Raw genomic sequence first — 22098 nt, forward strand, 5'->3', positions numbered from 1 at the left:
TAGAGGACCCCAGCCCGAGCCCCCCCAAATCCATCTACCTCAGCGCAGGCCCCACCCCATGCTCACCCACCAGCAACATGCCTGCTGGGCTCACCAGGCCACCTGAGGGCCCCTCCTGCTGCTCTCTCTTATCTTCTCCTATCCCCTCTTGTCCCCTCCCGTCCCTTCTTGTCACACTTCCTGTCCCCCATCCCTCCTGTACTCCCTCCTCTCCCCCTCTTGCCCTCTCTTGCCTCCTTTCCTGTCCCCTCCTGTCCTTCTCCCATCCCCTCCTGTCCCCCCTTCTCTTGCCCCCCTCCTGTCTCCCCTTCTGTCTCCTCTCCTGTCCCCTCCTGTCCCTCTGTCTCCTCTCCTATCCCCTCCTGCCCCCTCTCCTCCTGCCCTACCCCGTAGGTGCCCCAGTGAGGACCCCAGGGGCCTTCCTCAGCCTCTGCTCTTGCTCTGGTTGGATTAGGTCTATAATGGACACGCTGTGTCCTCACCTCGGGCTAGCTTCTCCCTGAGCGGCAGCCCCTCCATCTCCATTCATCTCACCCTACAGACCCCAAGCCCTCTCCAAGACCTACAGGAGGGTGACCCCTCCCAAGTTAGCAATGTCCTAAAGGTTCCTGGGCAAGGTGAGGCCCACTCCCAGGAGCAGTGCCCAAAAGGGAGGCTCTGACCCGGAAATTGGCCTCTGGGGTCTGACGGGGGCCTCCTGGGCCTGAAATGTCTCTCTCAGGGAAAGGGGGTGTCCTGAGGGCCTGAGGGCAGGTGTGAGCTGTGCATAAAGAGGCAGAGAGTGAATGAAAGGCAGGTGGATGGGTGGGGAACAGAGATGGACAGGTGGAGGGACAGATGGGGACCGGTGAGGGGACAGAGGTGGACAGACGTGGATAGGTGGAGGGACAGAGGTGGACAGGTGAGGGGACAGAGGTGGACAGACGTGGATAGGTGGAGAGACAGAGGGGGACAGACGTGGATAGGTGGAGGGACAGAGGTGGACAGATGGAGGGACAGAGGGGGACAGACGTGGATAGGTGGAGGGATAGAGGTGGACAGACGTGGATAGGTGGAGGGACAGAGGTGGACAGGTGAGGGGACAGAGGTGGACAGACGTGGATAGGTGGAGAGACAGAGGTGGACAGATGGAGGGACAGAGGGGGACAGATGGAGGGACAGAAGGGGACAGACATGGATAGGTGGAAGGACAGAGGGGGACAGGTGGAGGGGCAGAGGGGGACAGACGTGGATAGGTGGAGGGGCAGAGGTGGACAGGTGAGGGGATACAGGTGGACAGACATGGATAAGTGGAGGGACAGAGGAGGACAGACGTGGATAGGTGGAGGGACAGAGGTGGACAAGTGGAAGGACAGAGGGGGAGAGGTGGTGGCAGGGTGGACATGTGGGGGCAGAGTGCACGGGGGGGGACAGGTGGACGGGTGTGGGGGCAGGGTGGACGGGTGCAATAGGGGGCTGCAGAGGCAGACGAGAGTTTGGGGCTCAGCTGTGGGCAGCAGACTCTCCTTGGGGTCAGTCCTGGGAGGAGCCTGCCTGACAGACGGAGCAGTGCTGGGGGTTCTGCTTCGGGTCAGAGAAGGGATCAGCTGGGCTCAGGGGACCTGCCCACCTCAGCCCCGCTGCCCGTCAGCCTGGTCAGGGACTGGCTCAAGACGGGCTCGCTACACAGGGCCCTGCTACTGACGGGCATCCTGCAGGGCAGACAACCCCTGTCAGGAAACGCCGTGCTCACTGCCTGCTCTTGGTGTGCAGGGCCCGGGGACTGAGGCTGGGCCACTGCCGCGGTCTCCACCTGGTTTGACGGAGGTTTGGACAGAGCCAGGCCCAGAAGATGGATGGAGGTAGAGAGACACGGCCGCCAGGCTCCACGGTTCCTTTGACAGGCAGTGCCCTGTGGGGACGTGTGTCCTGTTTGCTGCCAGCGTTGCCAAGCTCGCAGTGACAGGGACTCCTCCCTCCCATTCCCCCTGGACGGTCGGACAGCCACGTGTTTGAAGATCCGTCTGTCACTCAGATTCTGCACTGTGCCCACGGGGGGCCTCAGGCCACAGGGCACTCATTTCCCTAGGGTCTACCACCTGATAAGTTGGCATTCAGAGTGGAGCCACCCCCACCCCTCGAGGACAGTGTCCACTGTGTACTGTCCATCAGCCCTTGGTCAATGCTGGCCACACGCCCTCTGCAGCTGTGGCTCTCAGGGGCCAGCAACCTGGCTGCTCCCTCCCGGCTCTGTGCAGATGAGCTGGGGTCCAAGGTGGGGATGGAGACTGCTTGGGGGGCCAAGGTCTGATGCTGACCACCTGCTTGGCCCCCGACCCTGACCCCGACCTTGGGCCCTCAGCACCTTAGAGGCCCTTCACCAGCCCACACGGATTCCCCAGGATGGATGGCACAGGGGACTGTGGGCAGAGGAGTGTCCACCTGGCAGTGAGCCTTGAACACATCCTGCTGACTGAGGGGTCCCCCTCCCCCCGCACACCCCTCCTTACCCCTTTTCCCCTTTCCCTCCCCTGCCCGCTGCACACTGCCTCCTTGCTCTGGGGGGAGGAGAGGTGCCATGTGTCCTTCCCCTGGGGTCATCAGTGAACCTGGCTGGACAAGTGGACTTGGTTTCTCCTGGGGAATGCCCTGCCCTCCACATCTGAGGAGCCCGCCATCTGCTCTGGGGAAACCCTTGTTCCCGTTACTAGCTTCAGTGCAACAAAAACGAACAACGGGCTTAACTGTGAGTACTGAGAACCACTGCCATGCCGACTACAAGCTGGCGGAGGCTTTCAGGGTTTCTGTGCAGCTGGGCTGAGCTGGGTGGTGGGCGGCGCCTCCGGCCACCTCTGGGGGTCCTCTGCTCCCACCCAGCGGGCACCGTCCTGCCCCCATGCCTGGCCAAGAAGGGCTGTGGCACAGGTCAGCCTCGGGGGACCTGGCCGGGCAGAATTGAAGCCCCCCACCGCTCCAGGGTTTCTCCTCCCTGAGGACCCCAACCAGCGTGAGCTGGGAGAGAGGATGCCAGATGGCAGGATTTCCTTCAGATACAACAGCGTCCAGGCCTTACCCACCTCCCAGACAATACTCCCGCGTTGGGTGTGGGGGCCACACAGCGAGGGGCTCAATGCAGGGCCCGGCTGGACACCAGGAGCCTTGGTGGTACAGAGCAAACACGAGACATGTGTGAGTGCATCCGCACGTGCATACGCGTCCCTGTGTAGGCACATCCTCTCTGTGCTCTCTAGGTGGCCAAGGTGCCCCCCAAAAGCTCCCACCTCTTCTCAGGGAAGAGGATTTGTCAGAGCACTGCAGCTCACCCAGCCGTGGTCACTGAGAAAGGCAGGCCTGGGCTGGACCGCCAGGCACTGGGTGGGGCTCGGGCTGCTCCCAGCAGTACCCAGGGCACCTGGGGATGGGGGCTGCAGAGTAAGGCTCCCCTGGGGTCTGCCCACACCCACTGGGGGTCTGAGCTGGCTTTAATGATGCAACACAGGGTCCCTCCGGGGCCCAGGATTCCCAAACCCATGGTCCCAGAGTGAGGGGTGCATCTCCACAGTCACGCCCTGCCCAGGCAGGGGGTGCACTGCCAAGGATCGTCTGCAGATGCAGGGACACAGTCAGGTCCGAGGCCATCACCCCATGGGCTGCAGGGACAGGACGAAGTCCCAGAGGGTCTCTGGGGGGACCAAGAGCCAGCCCAGGCCATCTGGAGCCTGGCACTGTAGGGAGTGGGCTCAGCCAAGCACTGCCCCCTGAACCTGGGGTCTGGGGCCAACTGCCCTGAGGGTCAGCTCTGCAGCGGGGCCAGGAAGGGCGGGACTGAGTGTGAGCGCCCTGCACAGTCTGCACAGGGCAGGCGGGAAAGCCCATGGAGGTGCACGGCCACACTGGACCCTGCCAGTGGGAGAAGCAAAGAGTCACTAAACAAATGAGGGTTTATTTCCCACAAACGGGCACTTGTTGGGAATCGGGCGGGGACAGGGTTTAAGGCTGTTCCCTGTACTGGAACCAAGAACACAGGCTTCTCGTCCTCCCACTGTGCCCGAGGCCACACTGCCCCAGGGCACTCTCACTGCGGGGACCAAGGAGAGGCCACCCGAAAGAGCTGCAGGAATCAGGTGGCAGGGGCCACAGGACTGAGAATACGTCACAAGATGCTTCATCGAGCAACAAGACACATGGCTGGACGAGCAAGAATTCACTAATTCAGTTTCTCAAGACCCAGGATGGAACACCTGGCCAGAACCCCACACATGGGCCAAATTCGTGACACTGCTTGTCTAGGGGCAGGTGGGGAGGGAGGGAGGCCGAGGGCGGCGGGCATGGTGGGAGGACATACTGTGTGGGGCCAGACATCCACCAGGGTCGTGTCCCTCCAAGGCCCAGAGGACACCTGTCACAGACCATTGGGGTGCAGGCTGGGGGTCCTCTGCAGGCCAGGGGGGTGGCCGGAGAGGAGGCCCCGGGCTGGACGATGGTGTCCCGGGGTGACAGATAGGCAAGCAGCCCAAGGAGGCACCTCCTGCACCAGGTCCCCACCTGAGCCCCTCGCCAGACCCCTGGGCCCCGAGGGGTTCACCACACTGGACACACCTGGTCTCTGTAGCAGCTGGGTCTGTGGCCTGCAGGGTAATAGCCACTGTGGGTCAGGCCAGGGGGAACGCCACCTCACCAAAACAGCAAATCAGGACCAGTGGGGACCGCAGAGAGCCAGAGACCTGAGGGGTGGGGGCTCCTGCAGGCCCACGGGGAGGGGCTGGGGGCGGGGGAGGGGGGGGTTTCTGGCCTGGGTCCCGCCCCTGGAGAAGGCTGATGTCACTTCCCTGTGGTGCCCGCCCAGACCCTGAGCCAAGACCCAGAGTGACTTTGATGTGAAATCTCTGCACCTATTTAGGTCACTCATTATTTTTTAAAAACAACTGAAAACCAGAAGTAGCAGTGGATACTAACAGACGAGTTGTCCTCATTCTCCGAGAACAGGGGTGAGGTGCTCGCAGGCCCGCCTCAGCCTCCTTTCTCCCCCAACGGCAGCCCCGACCCTAACCCCAACCCCAACCTTGGGTGGATGGGGGACCTCAGCAAAGATGCTCCCTCTCCTCTTCAGACCTAGGACCAATGGGGGGGGGGCCAGAAGGGAAGGGCAGCCGAGCCCAAGGGTCAGAGGGCACGGTGTTGTGGCCGTGGAGCCAGCTGACAGTGCGGGGTCATGGCCCCGGGTGAGGTCCGCTGGCACAAGATGCCTGTGGCGACACAGGTTGCAGGCCCGGGGCGTCGGGGCAAAAAGCCAGAGCCTCTTCCTCTGAAGTCTCTGGTGCTGCAGGCCCCATGCTCCGCTGGCACCCAGAGGGTCCAGCCGTGGCACTCACAGGTCTGGGTCTTGGACCAATGTGGTCACCGGCAGCGGAGGGCAGGGTCTGAGCTTCCGGTCAGTGTTCACAACTAACCACGCTCAGACGCTCCTGAGGCCAGGCCTTTATTTGAGGACATCTGCCTGGGTTCTGGGCGTCTACACACTCCCAGGGCCAAAGTCGACAACCCGCACATTCCCCCGGAGACACGAGTGGCGGGACAGAAGCTGTCCCCCCGTCCCTCACCCCCCATAACTCATCCCAGAAACTCGCTGAACTCCTCTCGGCATCACAGTGGACTCAGTCACTCACACTCTGGTAAAGGAGAGACCGCACACGGGCTGAGAAACCTGCAGTGCCGACCAGACCGAGGGGTGGCCTGGGCAGGGCCCGGACACACTGCTGCCACCTCCTGGATGAGGGTCGAGGTCACGTTGCCCCACCGGCCTCCCGAAGCTCCTGGACAAGCCACGTCTCCAGGGCTCGGGCAAGTGCAGTGCCGAGTGGCCAGGAGCAGGATGGGCCAGTGGACAGGACCACTGGGAGCTGAGCAAGTCACTTCTGACCACAACCTCGAGCCACGTAATTGCTCTCATCTGTCCTGACGTGCAGTGTCCCTTAAGCCAGCAGACCACGGTGACCGCACATGTGCAGCCTCAGAAGCCACGCCTCTGCCCACACGAGACTGAGCAGTTGGCGCTTCTCCAACAGGCCTTTAATCAAAGAAAATTGTTTTTTGTTTCGAATTCCCTGAACTATAGAAAACAACGGCCCTGCGTCTGCCCTACTCCAAGGAGGAGGGACCCAGTGGGACAGAGGGGGCATAGAGTCCCACACGGGCCAGTGTCTGGGCATCCACACCATGGCCATGTGCCTTGGCCTCGTGCAGTGACCATGGGGCGGGCCCAGCGCCCATGGTGAGGGCTGACCCCCAGACCCAGAGCTGTGGCGTGTCCGTTCTGTCCTCAGACCACTCAGCCCAGGGCCCCGGCCGAGGCTGCCCTGGAGGTCACAGAGGTCAGGCCAGCAGGGTCAAGGAGTCCGACTCTGCAGCTCCCCGAGACTAGGTCCCTGCACTGCGGTAACGCAGGGCCAAGATGGGCCGTCAGAAAACTGTTTAATGATGTGCAGGGGTCGCCAGCCGGTTACACACGGGAGACATAAACTAGCTCGTGAACGGGATTCGAGAGAGCACAGACAGCTGAGCAGTGTGGTCTACTGCGAGCAGACATGCTCGCAGGGTGACGGTCACTGAACAGAATGATCTCAGACCGTGACAACTGTGGCAGGAGTGTAAATCAACACTTTTCCTTTCAGACAGAAAAAGGAAGAAAAACCCAGGCTCTGGAATGCTTTCTCTCCTCGTGCCAAGGACGGTGTTGGGTCCACCGAGGGCGGTGGGCACGTCGATCTGGGTGCAGCTGCGTCAGCCCACACTGCCACGGCCACGACGGCGACCCTCTCGGTGGAGCCCAGCAGCTTCCGGCTCACAAGCCGCACGTGCAGCCACGCCCACTGCAGGCTTAGAAGAAGGGCCGGGAGCCCTGGCTCTCGAACTCGGCCCAGGCGTCGTTCAGCTCCATGAAGATCATCCTGGCGTACTGCTCGTAGGGCTGCCCTGCAGCCTGGGGAGGGACGGAGGGTGGGGAAGGGGGCGGTGTGGTGAGGCAGCCTCAGACCTGCCTCCAGGACCCCCGCCCCGCACAACCCCACCAAGGGGCCCACCTTGTCCGGGTGGACCACCAGCACGGCACGGCGGTACTGCTTCTTCACCTGCCCGGGAGTCACCAGGTCGGCCATGCCCACGGGCGTCCAGCGGCTCTCGCCATCCCACAGAGCGGTGTGCAGCGTGGACAGCAGGGCTCGGATGTTCTTCTCCTTGCCCTCGGTCCAGTCCAGGAGCTGCGGGAGACGCAGGCGCTGCAGAGCAGGCATCCTGGGCCGAGGCCCCTCTGCCCGCCGTGCGGGCTCCTGACGGCTCCACACGCCATCACAAGGAACAAGGCTCCCACTGTAAAACACTCAGCCCAGACACGGACCCACCATCCCAATTTCTGTGCTGACCCCACCCAGGCAGTCAACGCTGCTCCTCGGGTCTGGCCAGACACCACATGGGACCAGATGGCACATGGAAACCAGTGACCTTTATCATCAGTGGGACATTGACAGATGACCCGCCATCATGGCCTCACCCTGCCTGTCTCGGGGCTCCAGTGCCTAAGTGAGGACGAGAGGCCAGGCTCCCTGGCGGCCTGTCAGATGGTGCCTGCGTGGCCCTCAGAGCCTTGTCCTCGACTATCCTGCCGTGAGGACAGCACAGGCTGCTGTCCTGGGCCCGGCTGAGGGCCACCGTCATCCCAGGGCCCCGAGCTGCTCTCTGGGGGCAGGGGTGGTGCCCTGCTGGCTCCGGGGCTGAGCAGCCCGAGGGCACAGGCCCTGACAGGGGTCATGTCTGGTGAGGTCTCCAGAGGAGTGAGCGCTTCACGGGAAAGGAGGACGTGAAGGCCTCCTGCCCTCGGAGGACAGCAGAGCCACAGGGGATGGCCTTCGTCAGGACAGGTCACACACCCGCCTCCAAGACGCACACAGATGCAGATAAGCCTCAAGAGAAGCTGCCGTCTCTGCGAGCACATCAGACGAAGACCCTTTCACGCGTCTGACTCGAGGGCCCACGAGGGAGCTGCTGGCCCGCTCAGGGTGAAGGCGTCCACGACTCCAGGGGACCCCACCTACAGACCCCAGGACCCCACGGGGGCCGCATCTGCACCACGTTCACTCCACCGTCTCTCTCCAGACACCCCTGGGGGCAGACAGGCGCCCCGAGCGCCCAGCCTGCCCTCGCTCTCACCCTCTGGGCAGCCACCAGGTCCCGGAGCCCCTGCAGGAGCCACCCGCACCTTCAGCTTGAGCGGGTCCGTGTCCCTCGCCTGGTCCTGTCGCCTCATCTCGGCGATGGTCCTCGGCCCCTTCTTGTCAGACTTGGAGGAGAAGCCCTGACTGGACAGCAGGTCTTCAAAGTCGCTCTCTGACACTCGGGGCTTCTGGGCTAGAAGAGAACAGAGACTTTGCCGAGAGACATGCAGGCCCAGCCTTCATCTCCTTTGCCCACCAATTCACATCAGGCGACACCCACCCCCTGGAACACGGGGCGCCATGATGACGCCTGAAAAAAAAAGAAAAGAAGCCACGGACGCTTCCATTTCTTAAAAATGGGGCAGTGACACTGATTTCTGCTCAGGCAGCCTGCTGATGGGCCCCACCTGCGGTACAGCCCGCCTGACACCTTCAGAGCTGCAATTCCAACTCAGCGACCATTTAGGACTGAAGGATGGCTGAGAAAAGTGGAAAACGTCTGACACAGTTCACTGGGCCCAACACTCCTGAGTGTATGCCCATCTCCATCACTTCCCGGGGTTGACTCGGGACATGCCCGCCGCTCCCAAACACCGCAGCCAGGCCTGGGCAGACCGTCCAGCTGCCCAGGCAGCAGAGGAGGCTGAGAAGGTTCCCAAACAGTGTGAGGCTGGCCGCCTCGTTCCTGGCCCCACGACGACACCCTCCCGCCGGCCGCCTGAACCGTGCTGGCCGGGAACGAGGGGGACACCTACGGCCACGCCTCTGAAACCACGTCCTTCCACCCAGAGGCGCCCCTGTTGGGTGAGAACAGACTCTGGGTCTCATTAAATTCTCCTCCAGCCGTGGGCTCTCAGTCGGAGAAAACAAAACAGCAGTTCACTGTAACCACTTCATGGCCTGCTTGAGAAGTCATGCACGGGGATAAAAAGGAAGCACTTACCAAAGCTGGGGGCACGGACCCCCCTCTCCTCTCGGCCACCAATCGCGCTGAAGCTCGCGGTGTAGTTAGGCCTTGGCTGTGCACAGGCTTTGGGGGGTGGCTTGGCCTGCGGGGGCCACGGGGCACCCTGGGCTGGGGGCCGACTCGCCTGCCAAGCAGCGCCACCCTTGGGAGGGGGTGCTGCTTTGGGACCGAAGCCTCCAGGAGCAAAGCCAGCGGGTGAGCCTGGGGAGACAGTTTACGGCAGGTGAGCATCAAACACAGCTGCCTTGGCCCACAGAGGTGCCAGGACAGGGTACTGCTCCTTCCAGGACTTAAAGACACAGATGCAGGAAAACCCCCACTCGCAAAATGAATACTCAACGTCAGACGCCAGGAGGGGATGGCCGTCAAGGTGGCCCCCATAGCTGGACCGTCCGCAAGGGCTGGGGCACCAGGGGGCTGAGCACAGGCAGCACCTCCCCACTTGCTCTCAAGATGCAGGGCCAGTTCTTTAACTTTTTATTTTGAAATAGATTCACAAGAAGCTGCAAGATCGTGCCTGGTGCCCCCACACCAGCCCCAGAGCCCTGGGGCCAGCTGACATGGCCGCAGCAACAAGACAGGCAGCCGGCACTGGCTTATCCAGCTGTTAGGTGCACATGAGCGTGCGTGTGTGTGTGTGGTGTGTGTGCACGTGTGCGTACTTCTGTGCCACTTTACCATGTGTACAGATCTTTATGAGCACCAGATCAAGACACCACCTGTCCTGCATCTCTGCGGCTGCTGTTTAAGGATGCTGGAGAAACAGAATCAGACAGCAGACAGCCTCTGTGATGGGCTCTTCTCACACGTGACCTGCTCCTTTCACTGCTGAGCAGCACTGGGGGTGGGGCCGCACCACCGTCGGGTCAACCCCGGACCTCTGGGCTGGCCCTGCTGCTGGCAATCACATACAAGGCTGCTGTGAACACCTGTGAACAGACCCCGTAGAAGCTCACGTCTCCGTCTCTCTGGGATGAGCAGCAGTCTCACATGTGCTTCTATCAGAAACTGACCGACTGTCCCCCAGCATGGCCACACCCCCTGCACTCCCACCAGTCACGGCTGAGAATCCAGCTTCCCCACGGCCTCGCCCCCCTTTGGCGTGGGCACTGTTTTCACTTTGGCTGTCCCACCAGGGGCGCCAGCCCATTGAGGTCCCCCTGTATCCCAACGGCTCTCCGGGTGTGCGTCAGCCGTACACACTCTGGGCTCGAGAGTCTCTTCATGACTTGTGTTTTCTAACTGGATGGCTTTTGTTTTGTTCTTACTGTACTTATATATTCTGCATAGGATTCTTTGTCAAATATGTGGTTCAAAAATATTTTTTCCCAATCTGTACTTGGCTTTCATCCTTTTGACAGTCTTTAGCAGAGCAGAAGATTTAGTTTTGAACTCCACGTTTCTACTTTCTCTGTCATGGACTGTGGTCAGGTGACACTTACACCTAGCCCGAGGTCCCAAAGATTTTCTTTCATGTTTTCTCCTAAAAGCTTTATAGTTTGACGTCTTACATTTAAATCTATGGCCAATCCTGTGTTACCTGACATGTGAGGTGTCAAGTTTAGGGTGAGGTCACTTTCTGCCCATGGAGGTCCAATTGCTCCAGCTCCGTCTGCGGAGGTCTCTGCTCCTCTGCCCAGATCAGTGGGTCTCACTCAGGTGGGTCTACTTCTGGGGCCTCTGTTCTGTTCCGGTGACCTCTGTTTCTGTCCTTCTGCCAACCCCAGGCAGTCTCGATTTTGGTAGCTTGAGTAGCCAGGCAGAGGGATTCCTCCCACGTTATTCTTCCACCACAGAAATATTTTAGCCATTCTAGTTCCTCTGACTTTTCAAATGAATTCTACAGGAAGTTTGTGTCTACAGAAATCCTTACTGGGATTTTTGGTAGGAATTGTGCTGAACCTACAGATCAACCTGGGAAGAACTGACATCCTCGCGATGCTGGGTCTTCCGACCTGTGAACGCAGTCTGTCTCTCCATTCACTTGGGTCTTCTCTGATTTCTTTCCCCAGGTTTGGTTTCCTAGTTTTGACATACCAGTCCTGCGTGTGTTTTGTTAGAGAAATACTTAAGTGTTTCCTTCTTCTTTTTTAGTGACTGTACGTGGTACCGTTTTAACTTGGATTCCTTGTGCACGTTGCTAGTGAACAGAAATACGACTGACGTTTGTGTGTCAAACTGCAACCTTACTGAACTCACTCCTTGGGTCTGAAGTTTTCACAGATTCCTTGAGATCTCCCACATGGACGAGCACGTCACCTGCAGTGGGAACAGTTCTATTCCTTCCTCTTCAGTGTGTATAACTCCTCCACTTCCTCCTTCGCCTGATGGCACTACATGGCCTTCTACCTTGACTGACCTTGAGGAGCGTGCAGGCCTTCACCAGTAAGTGTGAAGTTGGCTGTAGTGTTTTGTAGACGCTTGTCATCAAGCTGACAAAGTTCTCCTCTTGTTCCTAGTTTGTTGACAGTGTTTATCATAAACAGGCACTGAACTTTGTCAAATGCCTCTTCTTCACCATTGGTGTGGTCACGTGACTTTTCCTGTTTGGCCAGTTAACGTGGTGGATTCTGTTCACTAGTTCTGGAATGTTGAACCAGCCTTGCATTCCTGGAACAAACCCTCCTTGGTCGCGGTGTATAATTCTTTTTCTACATTGATGAATTCTATCTGCTAACACTGTCGCGATTTTTGTGTCTATATTCGTGAGGGATGCTGCCCTGCAGTTGTCTTTTTTGTGTCTGGTTTTGGCACCAGGGTAATACTAGCTTCATAAAATCAACTGGGAAATGTTTCTTCCTCTTCCTCTTTCCTGGAAGAGACTATGGAATTGGTATGAATTCTTTAAACATTTGGTAAAATTCTCCAATGAAACCATCTGGGACTGAAGATTTCCTTTTTGGGAGGTTTTTAACTAGAAATTCATTTCTTTATAGTCACAGAACTATTCAAACTGCCTACTCCACACTGGGTGAGTTGGTGATGCCTGGCTTTGAGAATCCGTCGCTCTACGTAAGTCATCAAACGTGCATGCACAGCGTGGCTTGTGTTCTCTCACTGCCCTTCTAAAGCCTCAGGGTCTGAGGGACATCCCCGTTACTCCTGATATCCACAACTTGTGTTATCTTCTTTTTTTAAGATTTGTCTTAGCAGAGCTTTGTCAATTTTACTGATCTTTTCAAAGGACCAGCTTTTTGTTGAATCAATTTTCTTTATTGTTTTTGTTTTCTAATTCACTTACTTGGGCTCTTTATTATTTCCTTCCTCCTGTTTGCTTCGACTTTGCTTTTCAAGCACCTTGAGGGGCTCACAGAGCTGCTGAGACATCTCCTCTTTCTCCAGTACACACCACGCTGCACATTCCGCTCTCAGCACTGCTTCCACCACGCACCCCGAGTTTCAGTGTGTCACATTTTCACTCAGTTCAATGCACTGCTTTATTTCCCTTGAGACTTCCTAAATAACCCACATGTTATTTAGAAGTGTGTTGCTCAGTTTCCAAGCTTTTGAAGATCTTTCAGTTACCAGATGTTACTGATTTCTAGTTTGATTCTGTTAGGTCAGAGAATGACTATGGCCTGAATGACTTCAATTCTTTTAAGTCTGCTGAGGTGTTCTACAGCCCAGGCTGTGGCCCACGTTGGTGGAGGTTTCAGAGGTGCACGAGCTGGGTGTGCCCTCCTGTGGGTGTTGACGAGACGCTGATGATTGACAGTGCTTCTTCTATTGCTCTGCTGACCCTCATCTGGTTGCTCTACCCTCTCTTCAGAGAGGGATGTTGCAGCCTCGAACTAGAATTCGAGTTTGTCTATTTCTCCTTTCAGTTCTATTGGCTTCATTCAGAATTCTGGTTTCCGAGTGGGTGTGACAGAGGGTCTCCGGTTGCAGCACAGAGCTAAGGGCCGGGCTCCATCCTGAGAACAGGCGACCTGGATCCCGACAAGTCCTTCCCCCACAGGATTCGGAGCAAACAGCCCACGCAGGGCCAGGAAGCTCTGGGTGGCCCCACCTGGCACTCAGACAGCCTAAAGACCAGCCAGGGTCAGAAAGCCAAAGCCAAACCCAAACTTCCAGGTATGCCCTCAGCGTGACACTGCAACCCAAAACACCAGGGAACTACTAAAAAAAAAAAAGGACTATTCAAAGAGCGAAAACCTTTTGAGACTCATTAAGCTGGTAACACAATGAGGCCTCAACACAACACAGGAGAGCCGGCGCAACAAGAAAGTAGAGGAAAGTCAGGAGGAGGGAAGGAAAGAGACAATGGGAGCCTCCCCAGTCCTCGGAAGGTCAGTTTCCAAACTGAAGGCTCGCCAGGTGCCAGCGTGGGGCTGCAGGGGGAGAGACGTTGCTGCCCGCCGGCCAGAGGCCTGATCACCTGAACAAGTGTTCCAAGGAGACACCACTTCCAACCTCGAATTCCACAGGCCAGCCAAGTGCCATGGGATGAGAGGCTCTCAGACGCTCATGGTCTCTAAAGAGTTAATGACCCACGCGTTTCTGGAGGAGCCACAGGCACCCCAGGGACATGGGTGCCCAGGGCGTCGGATCAGCTCCAGGGGATTCGAGGCCAGCAGAGGCAGGCACGGAAGCTGGGTGGGGGCATGTTCTCCGCCGGAGTCCTGCCAGCTCTGCCACTCCCACGCTGACACCCTGTTCCCCAGACGGCCCCATGTGCACAGCGACGCCTGCAGAGTGGCAGGCCCGGTGCCGGTTTTAGCAACTCCTGGTATTAGCTTGGTTCACAAGCCCTGTAACGGGAGCAAACAGGCCATTCCTGGGGTCACTGTGCTCTGAGCCTCGCTGAACGGAGGCAAAGGTCCCACCTTGGGCAGCTGAGTCTGGCAGAGGGAGCAGGGCCAGCAGACAGACAGAACAAACACTCTTACGAGCAGGCCTGGCGCTCTCCACACCTGACGCATCCTGCAAGTTACCTTGGAGGCCAGAACTGAGGTCGCCGAGGTCTGCAAATGGGTCCAGGCTCTGAGACTTGGTCCGGCTGGCTGGGGGGCCAGAAGGGGCTGGCTGGCCTCCAGGAGGGAAGGGGCCTAGAGAAGGGCAGAGGGCATTAGAATGAACCGCACTAAAAGATGCAGCCTCTGCTGCCCCCTCCTCGTGCTCCTAAAGGCCCCACTGGTTCAGCGTCAGCACCCACAGAGCTCTGAGGAAGACACATGAAAGAACGTGTGGACACGAGCTCAGGACACAGCCACCCATGCTATCAGAGCTGCCTCCAGTCCTACTATCCTTACAGAAAACCACCCAACAACTCATACAAGAGCCAAAACATACTCATATTCTTCTGATTTTGTAATACCACTTCCTAGAAGCTGAAATGTGAATGTGCTTTAAAATAGTCTTGATTATAACATAAGCTTCAGAATATCCTAAGTATAAGACAGTGAAACATCTGAGTAAATATTCTTTTTTTTTTCTTTTTGCTGAGGAAGACTGGCCCTGAGCTAACATCCGTGCCGATCTTCTTACACTTTTTTTTTTAATGTGGAATGCCGCCACAGCATGGCCTGACAAGCAGTGCGTCAGTGTGTGCCCGGGATCCGAACCCGGGCTGCCAGCAGCGGAGCGTGCGCACTTAACCGCTATGCCATGGGACAGGCCTCTGAGTAAATATTCTCAATGGAGTGTTACCGTCATTACAGATAATGGTTTCTCACATAGAAAAAGATCTTACAAATTAATAGAAAAAAGATAAATTCCCTAAGCAAAACAATGATTAAAGAACATGAAACAGTTCTCAAAAGAAATACAATAAACCAAAAACATACAATCAACCTCATTCATAATGAAGAAATACAAATTTAAAAAAATGACGGCCTATCAGATTAGCAAAATTATATCTTTAAAGTTATCATCTGTTGAGAGACTAAGGCTAGGATTGCTCCTGGGTAATCCGATCAGTAAAAGGCTGGAGGGGACACAAGCTCGTGAACGTGACAGCCTTTCTCTGACAGCAACTCACTGCTGAAATCTCCAATAGGACAGAGTCATGGATGCACGGAAAGAAGGACAGATGTGCAGAGAAGTGAAAAGTAGACGCACTCCATGTCCCCGAGGACAGGGCACGGACCTGCGACACCCTCAGGGCCAGTCGGCAGTCCTTTAAAGGGTCCCTCGGAAGTCAGAGTAGCCACAGGACGTGGGAAAACACTAAGATACATCATGGATGGAAACACGAAGTCATGTCATAAAACACAGGCATCCCACAGGAGATGAGGACACGGACCCGTGTGGAGGGCGCTGCATGCACACTGCTGCCCTCAGGAGGGCCGCGCCACCGCGCCCATGGTCAAGCAAGAGGCAGGAGGCCCAACCGGGCACCCCCATCACGCCGACCACTGTGCGGGCAACCACATCCCGCCCAGCACCGTCCCTCATCCCTTTTCTGGAAAAGGGGTTACAGTTACAGCATGTGTGACTCAGAGAAAGACACCAGACCACAGCAGGTGCTCTACCTGGGAACCAGCCTCCATGGGGCCGGGGTCCTACCTTCTGTAGCTGGCGCAGGGGCTGGAGCCTCGGCCCAAGCATCCCATCCTCCCAGTAGATCCGGGTGGCTGGTCGAGGCTGCCATCTTGCTGGGGTCTGCTGGGAGATCCCCTGGGAAGAGAGCACACTATGAGGTGTGTCCCCTGGTGGGGGGCAGGCACATGGCCTTTAGACAGCCTCCTGGGGACCCCATGGAGACAGGCTGGCCATAAGCCCCACCTGCAGGAGCCTCAGAGAGCCCCATCCATCCCCCTCCTCCACGTGTGAGCAGGAGGCACAGTGGACAGCTGCCTCTGCCGGAGGCCAGGATCAAGCTCCTGGTGCAGCTGGCCCCAAGGTGTTCTGGGCCGAGCGAGCCCCAGGCAGGCCTGTGCTCATGCTCTTCTGGGGCCACCCCCTTGGCCTAGAGGGAGCCACGCTGAGCGCTGGGCTTGGCCAACACCAACCAGCCTTCCTCCTCCTCATGGGCAGAGGACGCATCACATGGTCACTGAACTGACCAAGAGGACGCACAGGCTCAGCAAATGGAGACGCTGGCAGGCCAATGATGGGAACTAGCGTCTGCACACTACTCAAAGGAGAGGGCCTTCAAAGACCCCCACCCCCTCCACACACAGTCACCCACAGCCGTGCACCAGGCCCCCAGAACCTGCCTTCCATCCTCCCCTAAAACCCAGCAGACGCCCGCTGCCACGCCTTCCCAGGTGAGGGACCTTTGGCCACGGTGGGTCAGCCCAGGGTCCACAGTGAGTGAGCACGCTGCCCGCCTCCCCATCCCCAGGTCAGCACAGAGGCCACACTCACCCAGGTGCAGGAAGTCGGCGCTGCAGGCTGGGGGCGGGGCGCTGTGGGTGGAGGGGAAAGACACGGGCGGGGCAGCCAGAGAGTCCGAATTAAGAAATTCGCTGAAGAGGTCGGGCTTGGAGCTGGGCAAGGCGTCTGGATCAGTTGGCAGGAGAGGGTCAAAGGGGTCAGCTATAAAAAGACACCAAGAGCAGCGGAGGTGAGGTCCTACGGAGATACCACAACGACCCGCCACCACGGTGTCAGACGCCACCGGGCTGAGCAGATCCCAGATGACGTGAGGCCCCTCAGACCCAGGCTGAGACTGCAGTGTCCACTGCAGGACAACACCGAGACCACGGGTGTGTCCTCAGCCCCCGACGCCCTCGCCTTGGACTTTCCACGGAGACAGCAGCCCAGGAGAGGGAAGGGCTGGCAGTTCTGGGGCGTGACTGCAGGAGGGGCGTTGGCCTTGGGAGTCGGACCACAGCAGCACGGCCGTCCCTGCTAGTGGGCCCTGGGCTACCCCCTCAAGGGGCTGTGAGGGACAAAGTGCTGACCGTCCCCCCATCCATTCTCCGGAGCCCCTCCCAGGTGTTCGCTCTAGTGCATGTTTCTACTAAAACCTTATCGGATGGAAGCTCGTACCGGCCACGGCGGGCCCCTCGCGAGGTGTGCTCCGTGCACTGAGGGGAGGCGCAGGGCTTGCAAAGAGCGGGGGGGCTTCGCCGCCGAGCAGGTCGCCTGGGGAGCCCCCTGGAGCAGCCGCGGGGGACCCCAGGAGACAGCTGAGCAGGTCGGCGTTGCTGGGTGGGGCCCTGCAGGCCTGCGCGGGGAGTGCCAGCCCCACCTCAGAGTGCAGCCCCAGGAGGTCGACGCCATCCTCCTGCAGCGCGGGCTCCTGGGGTGTGTCCGAATCAACAATCAACTCTGGCTCTTGTGCCCTCACTGGCGGGCCTGGTGTGCCCTCCTCGGCCGTGTCCCTGCTCTCGGCTGAGAAGGTTGCTGCCTCCTCATCAGACGGCTCACTCTCACCTCCGTCCTCGGCCAGGGTAGACGGACTCTCCTTGATAAAGTTATTGTCTGTGCCTGTCTCTGAGTCTTCTTCTTCTGAAAAGAAAACAACATGCTGATGTGGCTGAAGTCCTCACAGACAGGACAGCAGGAGATGCCACATGGGAGACCCTGGGAGCAGAGGGCCTGACAAGCTGAGCAAAGTGGAGGCATTCAGGCGGGGTGGGGGGAGCAAGAGAAGACGCACAGACAAGGCCGCCGGCACCAGGTGCATGCCACCACAGACACCTTCGCTGCCCGTGGCCCAGCTCCACGCTAGAGCCCAGACGTGACCTCTGGGGAGCAGCAAATGGTGACCAGCAAGCCCCGGTCCATACGGCAGACTGGGCTTGAGGACGCTGCCAAAATGCAGGGTCCCCGGGAGGCGCCTACCGTGCCACTCCAGTGTGTGGAGGAAGTGGGCGGTGTCGGCACTGTTGCTCTGCGGCGAGTCAGACTCCGTGGGCTCAGTGTCTGGAGACCCCGCCTTGGCGTCGTACTGAGCAGTGGAGCCAGGCTGCCTGGGCAGCTCCGGTTTCCCTGGCAGGGAGAAGAGGCCATCAGGGCCCCAGCGCCAGGATGCCACCCTCGCCGGCAGCAGCCAGCGGCGTGGCTTGGGGCTGGGAAGTATCAGCGCTGCAGTCAGCCAGGCCACATGCCGGATGCTCGACTACAAACTGCCCGGAGACCTGCACCCGCAACCAGCAAGGGTGCCAACGTGGGCGCAGATGCTGCCTCAGGTCACAAGTGTGTGCACGTACACACTGTACACACACACACCGCACGCACATGAGTGCACATGCACACACTGTATACACACGTACACAGATACACACACACACATGTGCGCCCAGTTTTCAGGGATACTCAGCTGTCGTCATGTAAGAAAATGTTAATACTGCAAACCAAAAATGTGAAGAAAACCATGACGTGGTCAGCAAATGAAATCCTATGTCCTCCCCACAGTGTACTTTCTACATGCCTTTCCTATAATTGCTCTGAAACAACACAGACCAGCTGAGTCCGGGGCCGCCAAGAAGAAGGAAGCCTGCCAAGCTGGTGGCCCCACTGGTCCAGCATGGAGCCTTAGCTTCTCCCTGGTCACATTCAAAGTGGATGTGCATCCAGAACACAAACCCTCTGGATCAGCAAGGGACTCAAACCACACCCTCTAGTGGTCCTAGCCCGCCCCACGATGACCCCCAGGGCTAGGGCAAGTGTAAGGAACCTCGGGCGCGCCCCCTGCCCCGTGTTAAAGCCACTGTCGTGGCTCAAGACGGGGCTCTGAGCCCCTGCGTCCCACGCATGGCCTGCCCGCAGCGCCTGGCGCAGGGAGGGCCAGTCCAGGCCCTGAAGCGTCTCTCAGCGGTCACAGACGTCAGAACCGGGTCACCTCCAAGTGCGTCTGGAAAACGAGCATCTTACCAAATTTAGACAGAATGTCTTGCTGCTCTTCCCGGCTGGAAAACAGGATTTTGGGGTTCAGCCCCCTCAGGCTTGCGCTCTCCCAGGGCGGGGCCTCCCGGCTGGGCCTGTCTCTGGGCTCCACCTCCACTTCCAGGTTCACTTGGAATAAATCCGGGTACTTCTCCTGAATGTCACACGCGTCCAGGTCATACCTGCAGTTGGAGGCCAGATGGCAGTCAGGAGGGACCGGGAGGCACTTCACGGGGCACCCCAATGTTCACCAGAAAATGGGCCCAGAGCAGGGCCGTGTGCTCCCCAAGCACAGACACGGGGCAGGTGTGCAGCGAGGTGCGTGCACACCCTCAGAGCACCCTGGCTTCTGTGTCGGGGAGCACTGGGTCTGCCCTGCCTTTCAGGGCCTATGGTTCAGATCAGCTACTCTGGGATCCAAAAATGCTGTTTCCATAAAAATGATGCCGTCCACCTGGAAAGATCCCCTGACTGCTAACAGACGCCCACAACACCAAGACTTCTGGGCTCCAACTGCAGGGAAGGGGAGCACGACCCCAGGGGAAACACAGCCGTCGGTCACTGTGGCCCAGGGGTGGCACCAGATCTGCCTGTGCTGGGGTGGGAAAGGGAAGAAAGGCAAAGGATTGGGAAGATTCTGGTCTCCAGGTGCTACCTGAGGCAGTGGTTTGGGGGCCTGGGCACAGGTGCCAGACAGGTGTGTCCAGGGCAACCTGGCAGTGGCGACTTTGGTGGCCATTTGACTGACTGTCCTAACTTTGTGGCTCTGCACCTCTCCTGGGAGTTCCAGTGCTCTTCGCATACGTCCTGAGCTCGCCTCTGGTGACATCGTCACAAACCTCACTGACAGACCCCAGCTCTTCAGCCGGCAGGATCCCTAGTGCGGGCCTCCTTTATGCCGCCTAACACGTACACGCGCTACCTGTCCCTGCTGACACACAGGAGAGTGACAAAGAAAGAAACACAGCAAACGGGCGGGTTCCTGAGGGCTGGAGGCACTGAGGGAGGGGCCCCGTCGTCCTGCAACCCAAAACAAAACACAACCTCTGGGCAGAGGAGGGGCCTGGGGATAAGCACAAATATGGTCAGTGTGGGTGATAAAGCCATGGCAGTCCTTAATTACTTCTCTGGATGTGACAAAATAAGACTAGTGAGCACGCGTGACCCTAACGTGTAACGTCCGCTGTGTTGATCCCCCACTCCCGCCAAGACACAACCACCTCTGCTCGAGGGGTGCACCTGCTGGGGAGAACGGCTCTGCCCGGAGCCACCCCTCGTCTTGCCGGGGCCCATGTGGGCACAGGGAGAGCACCTGCCAGGGCCACGCCCTCCTCAGGCTGCAGTGTCCCCTCTGTCCACTAGTCCACACACTCCTGGCCCAGAAGCTGCCACAGGCTTCCTTCCTTTCCAGGCTGGGTGCCCACAGCAAGGAGACAACCCAGGTGACTGCTGGGCCAGGCAGAAGCAGCTATAGCAAGAACTGAGGGTGAAAAGCCGAGACAGCAGTGTCACGGAATCCAGCGGCCAGTAAGAGCAGGGAGGCCTAGACCCTCGTCCACGAGGAGGGGAGGCCAGGAAGCAAGGGAGGAGGGAGCGAGCCGGGGTCCACACAAAGGAGCACAGGACCTCTGCAGGCTCAGCTCCGGGGGCAGCAGGGCCTCGGGGGCAGCTCCAGGCACCACACCAGCGGACACCCATCCCCACCCCCGCCCCGGCTGGCCCCTGGAGACTGCCCCAAGCCTGGGCCTGCCCACTCACCCAGCAGGCCAGTGAGGGCACAATGAGGGACTGTGAGCACAGGCGCAGCCTCCAAGGGATCTGGATTTCAAAGGGCAAGGACCCAGGCCCTGCTGGATGGACCCGAGGGGCCTGACACACCTAGCTGGGAAACGAAGTGCTGACATGTCATGGATTGGCACCCCATCCACTTAACACGCTGGACCCTCCGTCAGCCACAGGAGGCTTCACCAGGACGGACCCTCAACCCCGTCCACTTAACACGCTGGACCCTCCGTCAGCCACAGGAGGCCTCACCAGGACGGACCCTCTCAGGTTTATCTGAAAGCGTGTCCTGCTGATACTGTTCCAAATTCTCTCGAACTATCCTGTTTCAGTGCCTCTCTGCAAAACAAAGCCTGCCCACGTAAGACACATGCTTTCCTGCATCACTCAGACAACTCAATAGTTTTCTCCTTATTGCATTAATTAATCCATTTTTGAAGGTGCAACATACACAGCCACACAGAAATCTAAGAGTGCACCTCGATAAAGTGCAACACTTGTGTAGACAGTACACTCAGAAAAACACACGGTCTGTCACCAGTCCCCAAGAGGGTCCCTCTGCCTCTCCAAGCCAAACCCCCAAGGCAGTCTGCCCGTGGACCCCTATGACCACACGAGGCCTGAGCCCATAAAATGGTGACACGACACATGGACCACCACGTCCTTCTTCTCGTGGTTACATCTGTGTGCGTCACACATCACTGCTGCACGCTACCCCCCATGTGAGCACACCACAGTTCATTATCCATCCCCCTGCCGATGGTGCTGGGCTCCTTCTAGTCTGGAGCTGTGAAGAGTAAAGCTGCTGGGAGCGTTCCTCTGTGCGTCTGTTTCTGGTCCCAGGCGCTGACTTCCCTGGGGACACACGAGGGACACAACTTGAGCAGACTGCACCCCACAGCAGCGAACACGGGTCCAGGAGCTGCACGTGCTCGCCAGCATCCGGAAATGCCTGCCTCTCATTTCAGCCGCCAGTCAGAGAGCAGTGGCCTTGGCAGTGTCTCCCTGACGGGACCACCTCTTCATATGCTCTCTGACCGTCTGGACTTCCTCAGTGGTGAAGTGCCAGGCAGGTCTTTTCCCATTTTTAACAGCCGTCTCTCTGTCTGCGGTGATTCCTCACATACCCCGGACTTGTGTCCTTCGTCTGATATGCACACTGCACACATCTTCTGTTTGCCTGAAAGCATCTCTGACTGACTTCCACTCCTGAAGGATCATTTCATCAGAGATAGTTTAAGTTGGCCACTTTTTTCGCTCAGCATCTCAGGTGTCCCCCAACGACTCTTGGCTTCTGTCCCTTCAGTTGAAAGGCAGCTGTCAGTCTTGTCACTTTGAAGGCCCGAGTGTGCCTCCCCCTCCCCCTAGGGGCTCTGAAAATTG

The 22098-nt window shown here is 58.4% G+C and overlaps 1 protein-coding gene across 3 annotated transcripts in view; it reads right to left on the reverse strand.

The window, feature by feature from the left end:
* Nucleotides 1–5044: 5044 nt before the first annotated feature.
* GAK (cyclin G associated kinase) overlaps nt 5045–22098 on the reverse strand; it is a 68201-nt gene continuing 51147 nt past the window's right edge. Inside the window, exons 19-28 of one of the 3 annotated variants that reach the window (XM_058546490.1) lie at nt 18922–19115; nt 17890–18036; nt 17092–17550; nt 16465–16635; nt 15661–15771; nt 14088–14201; nt 9130–9354; nt 8231–8379; nt 7059–7235; nt 5045–6958 (exon numbers count right to left, since the gene is read on the reverse strand). In XM_058546490.1, the coding sequence (XP_058402473.1) occupies nt 6857–6958; nt 7059–7235; nt 8231–8379; nt 9130–9354; nt 14088–14201; nt 15661–15771; nt 16465–16635; nt 17092–17550; nt 17890–18036; nt 18922–19115 (1849 nt within the window). In that variant the 3' untranslated portion in view covers nt 5045–6856. Of the gene's footprint in view, nt 6959–7058; nt 7236–8230; nt 8380–9129; nt 9355–14087; nt 14202–15660; nt 15772–16464; nt 16636–17091; nt 17554–17889; nt 18037–18921; nt 19116–22098 lie in introns of all 3 variants that reach the window. The other 2 variants (XM_058546491.1, XM_058546489.1) reach the window with 2 other exon arrangements.

The sequence above is a fragment of the Diceros bicornis genome, chromosome 8, assembly GCF_020826845.1.
Source record: "Diceros bicornis minor isolate mBicDic1 chromosome 8, mDicBic1.mat.cur, whole genome shotgun sequence".
In the NCBI taxonomy this organism is placed as follows: Eukaryota; Metazoa; Chordata; class Mammalia; order Perissodactyla; family Rhinocerotidae; genus Diceros; species Diceros bicornis.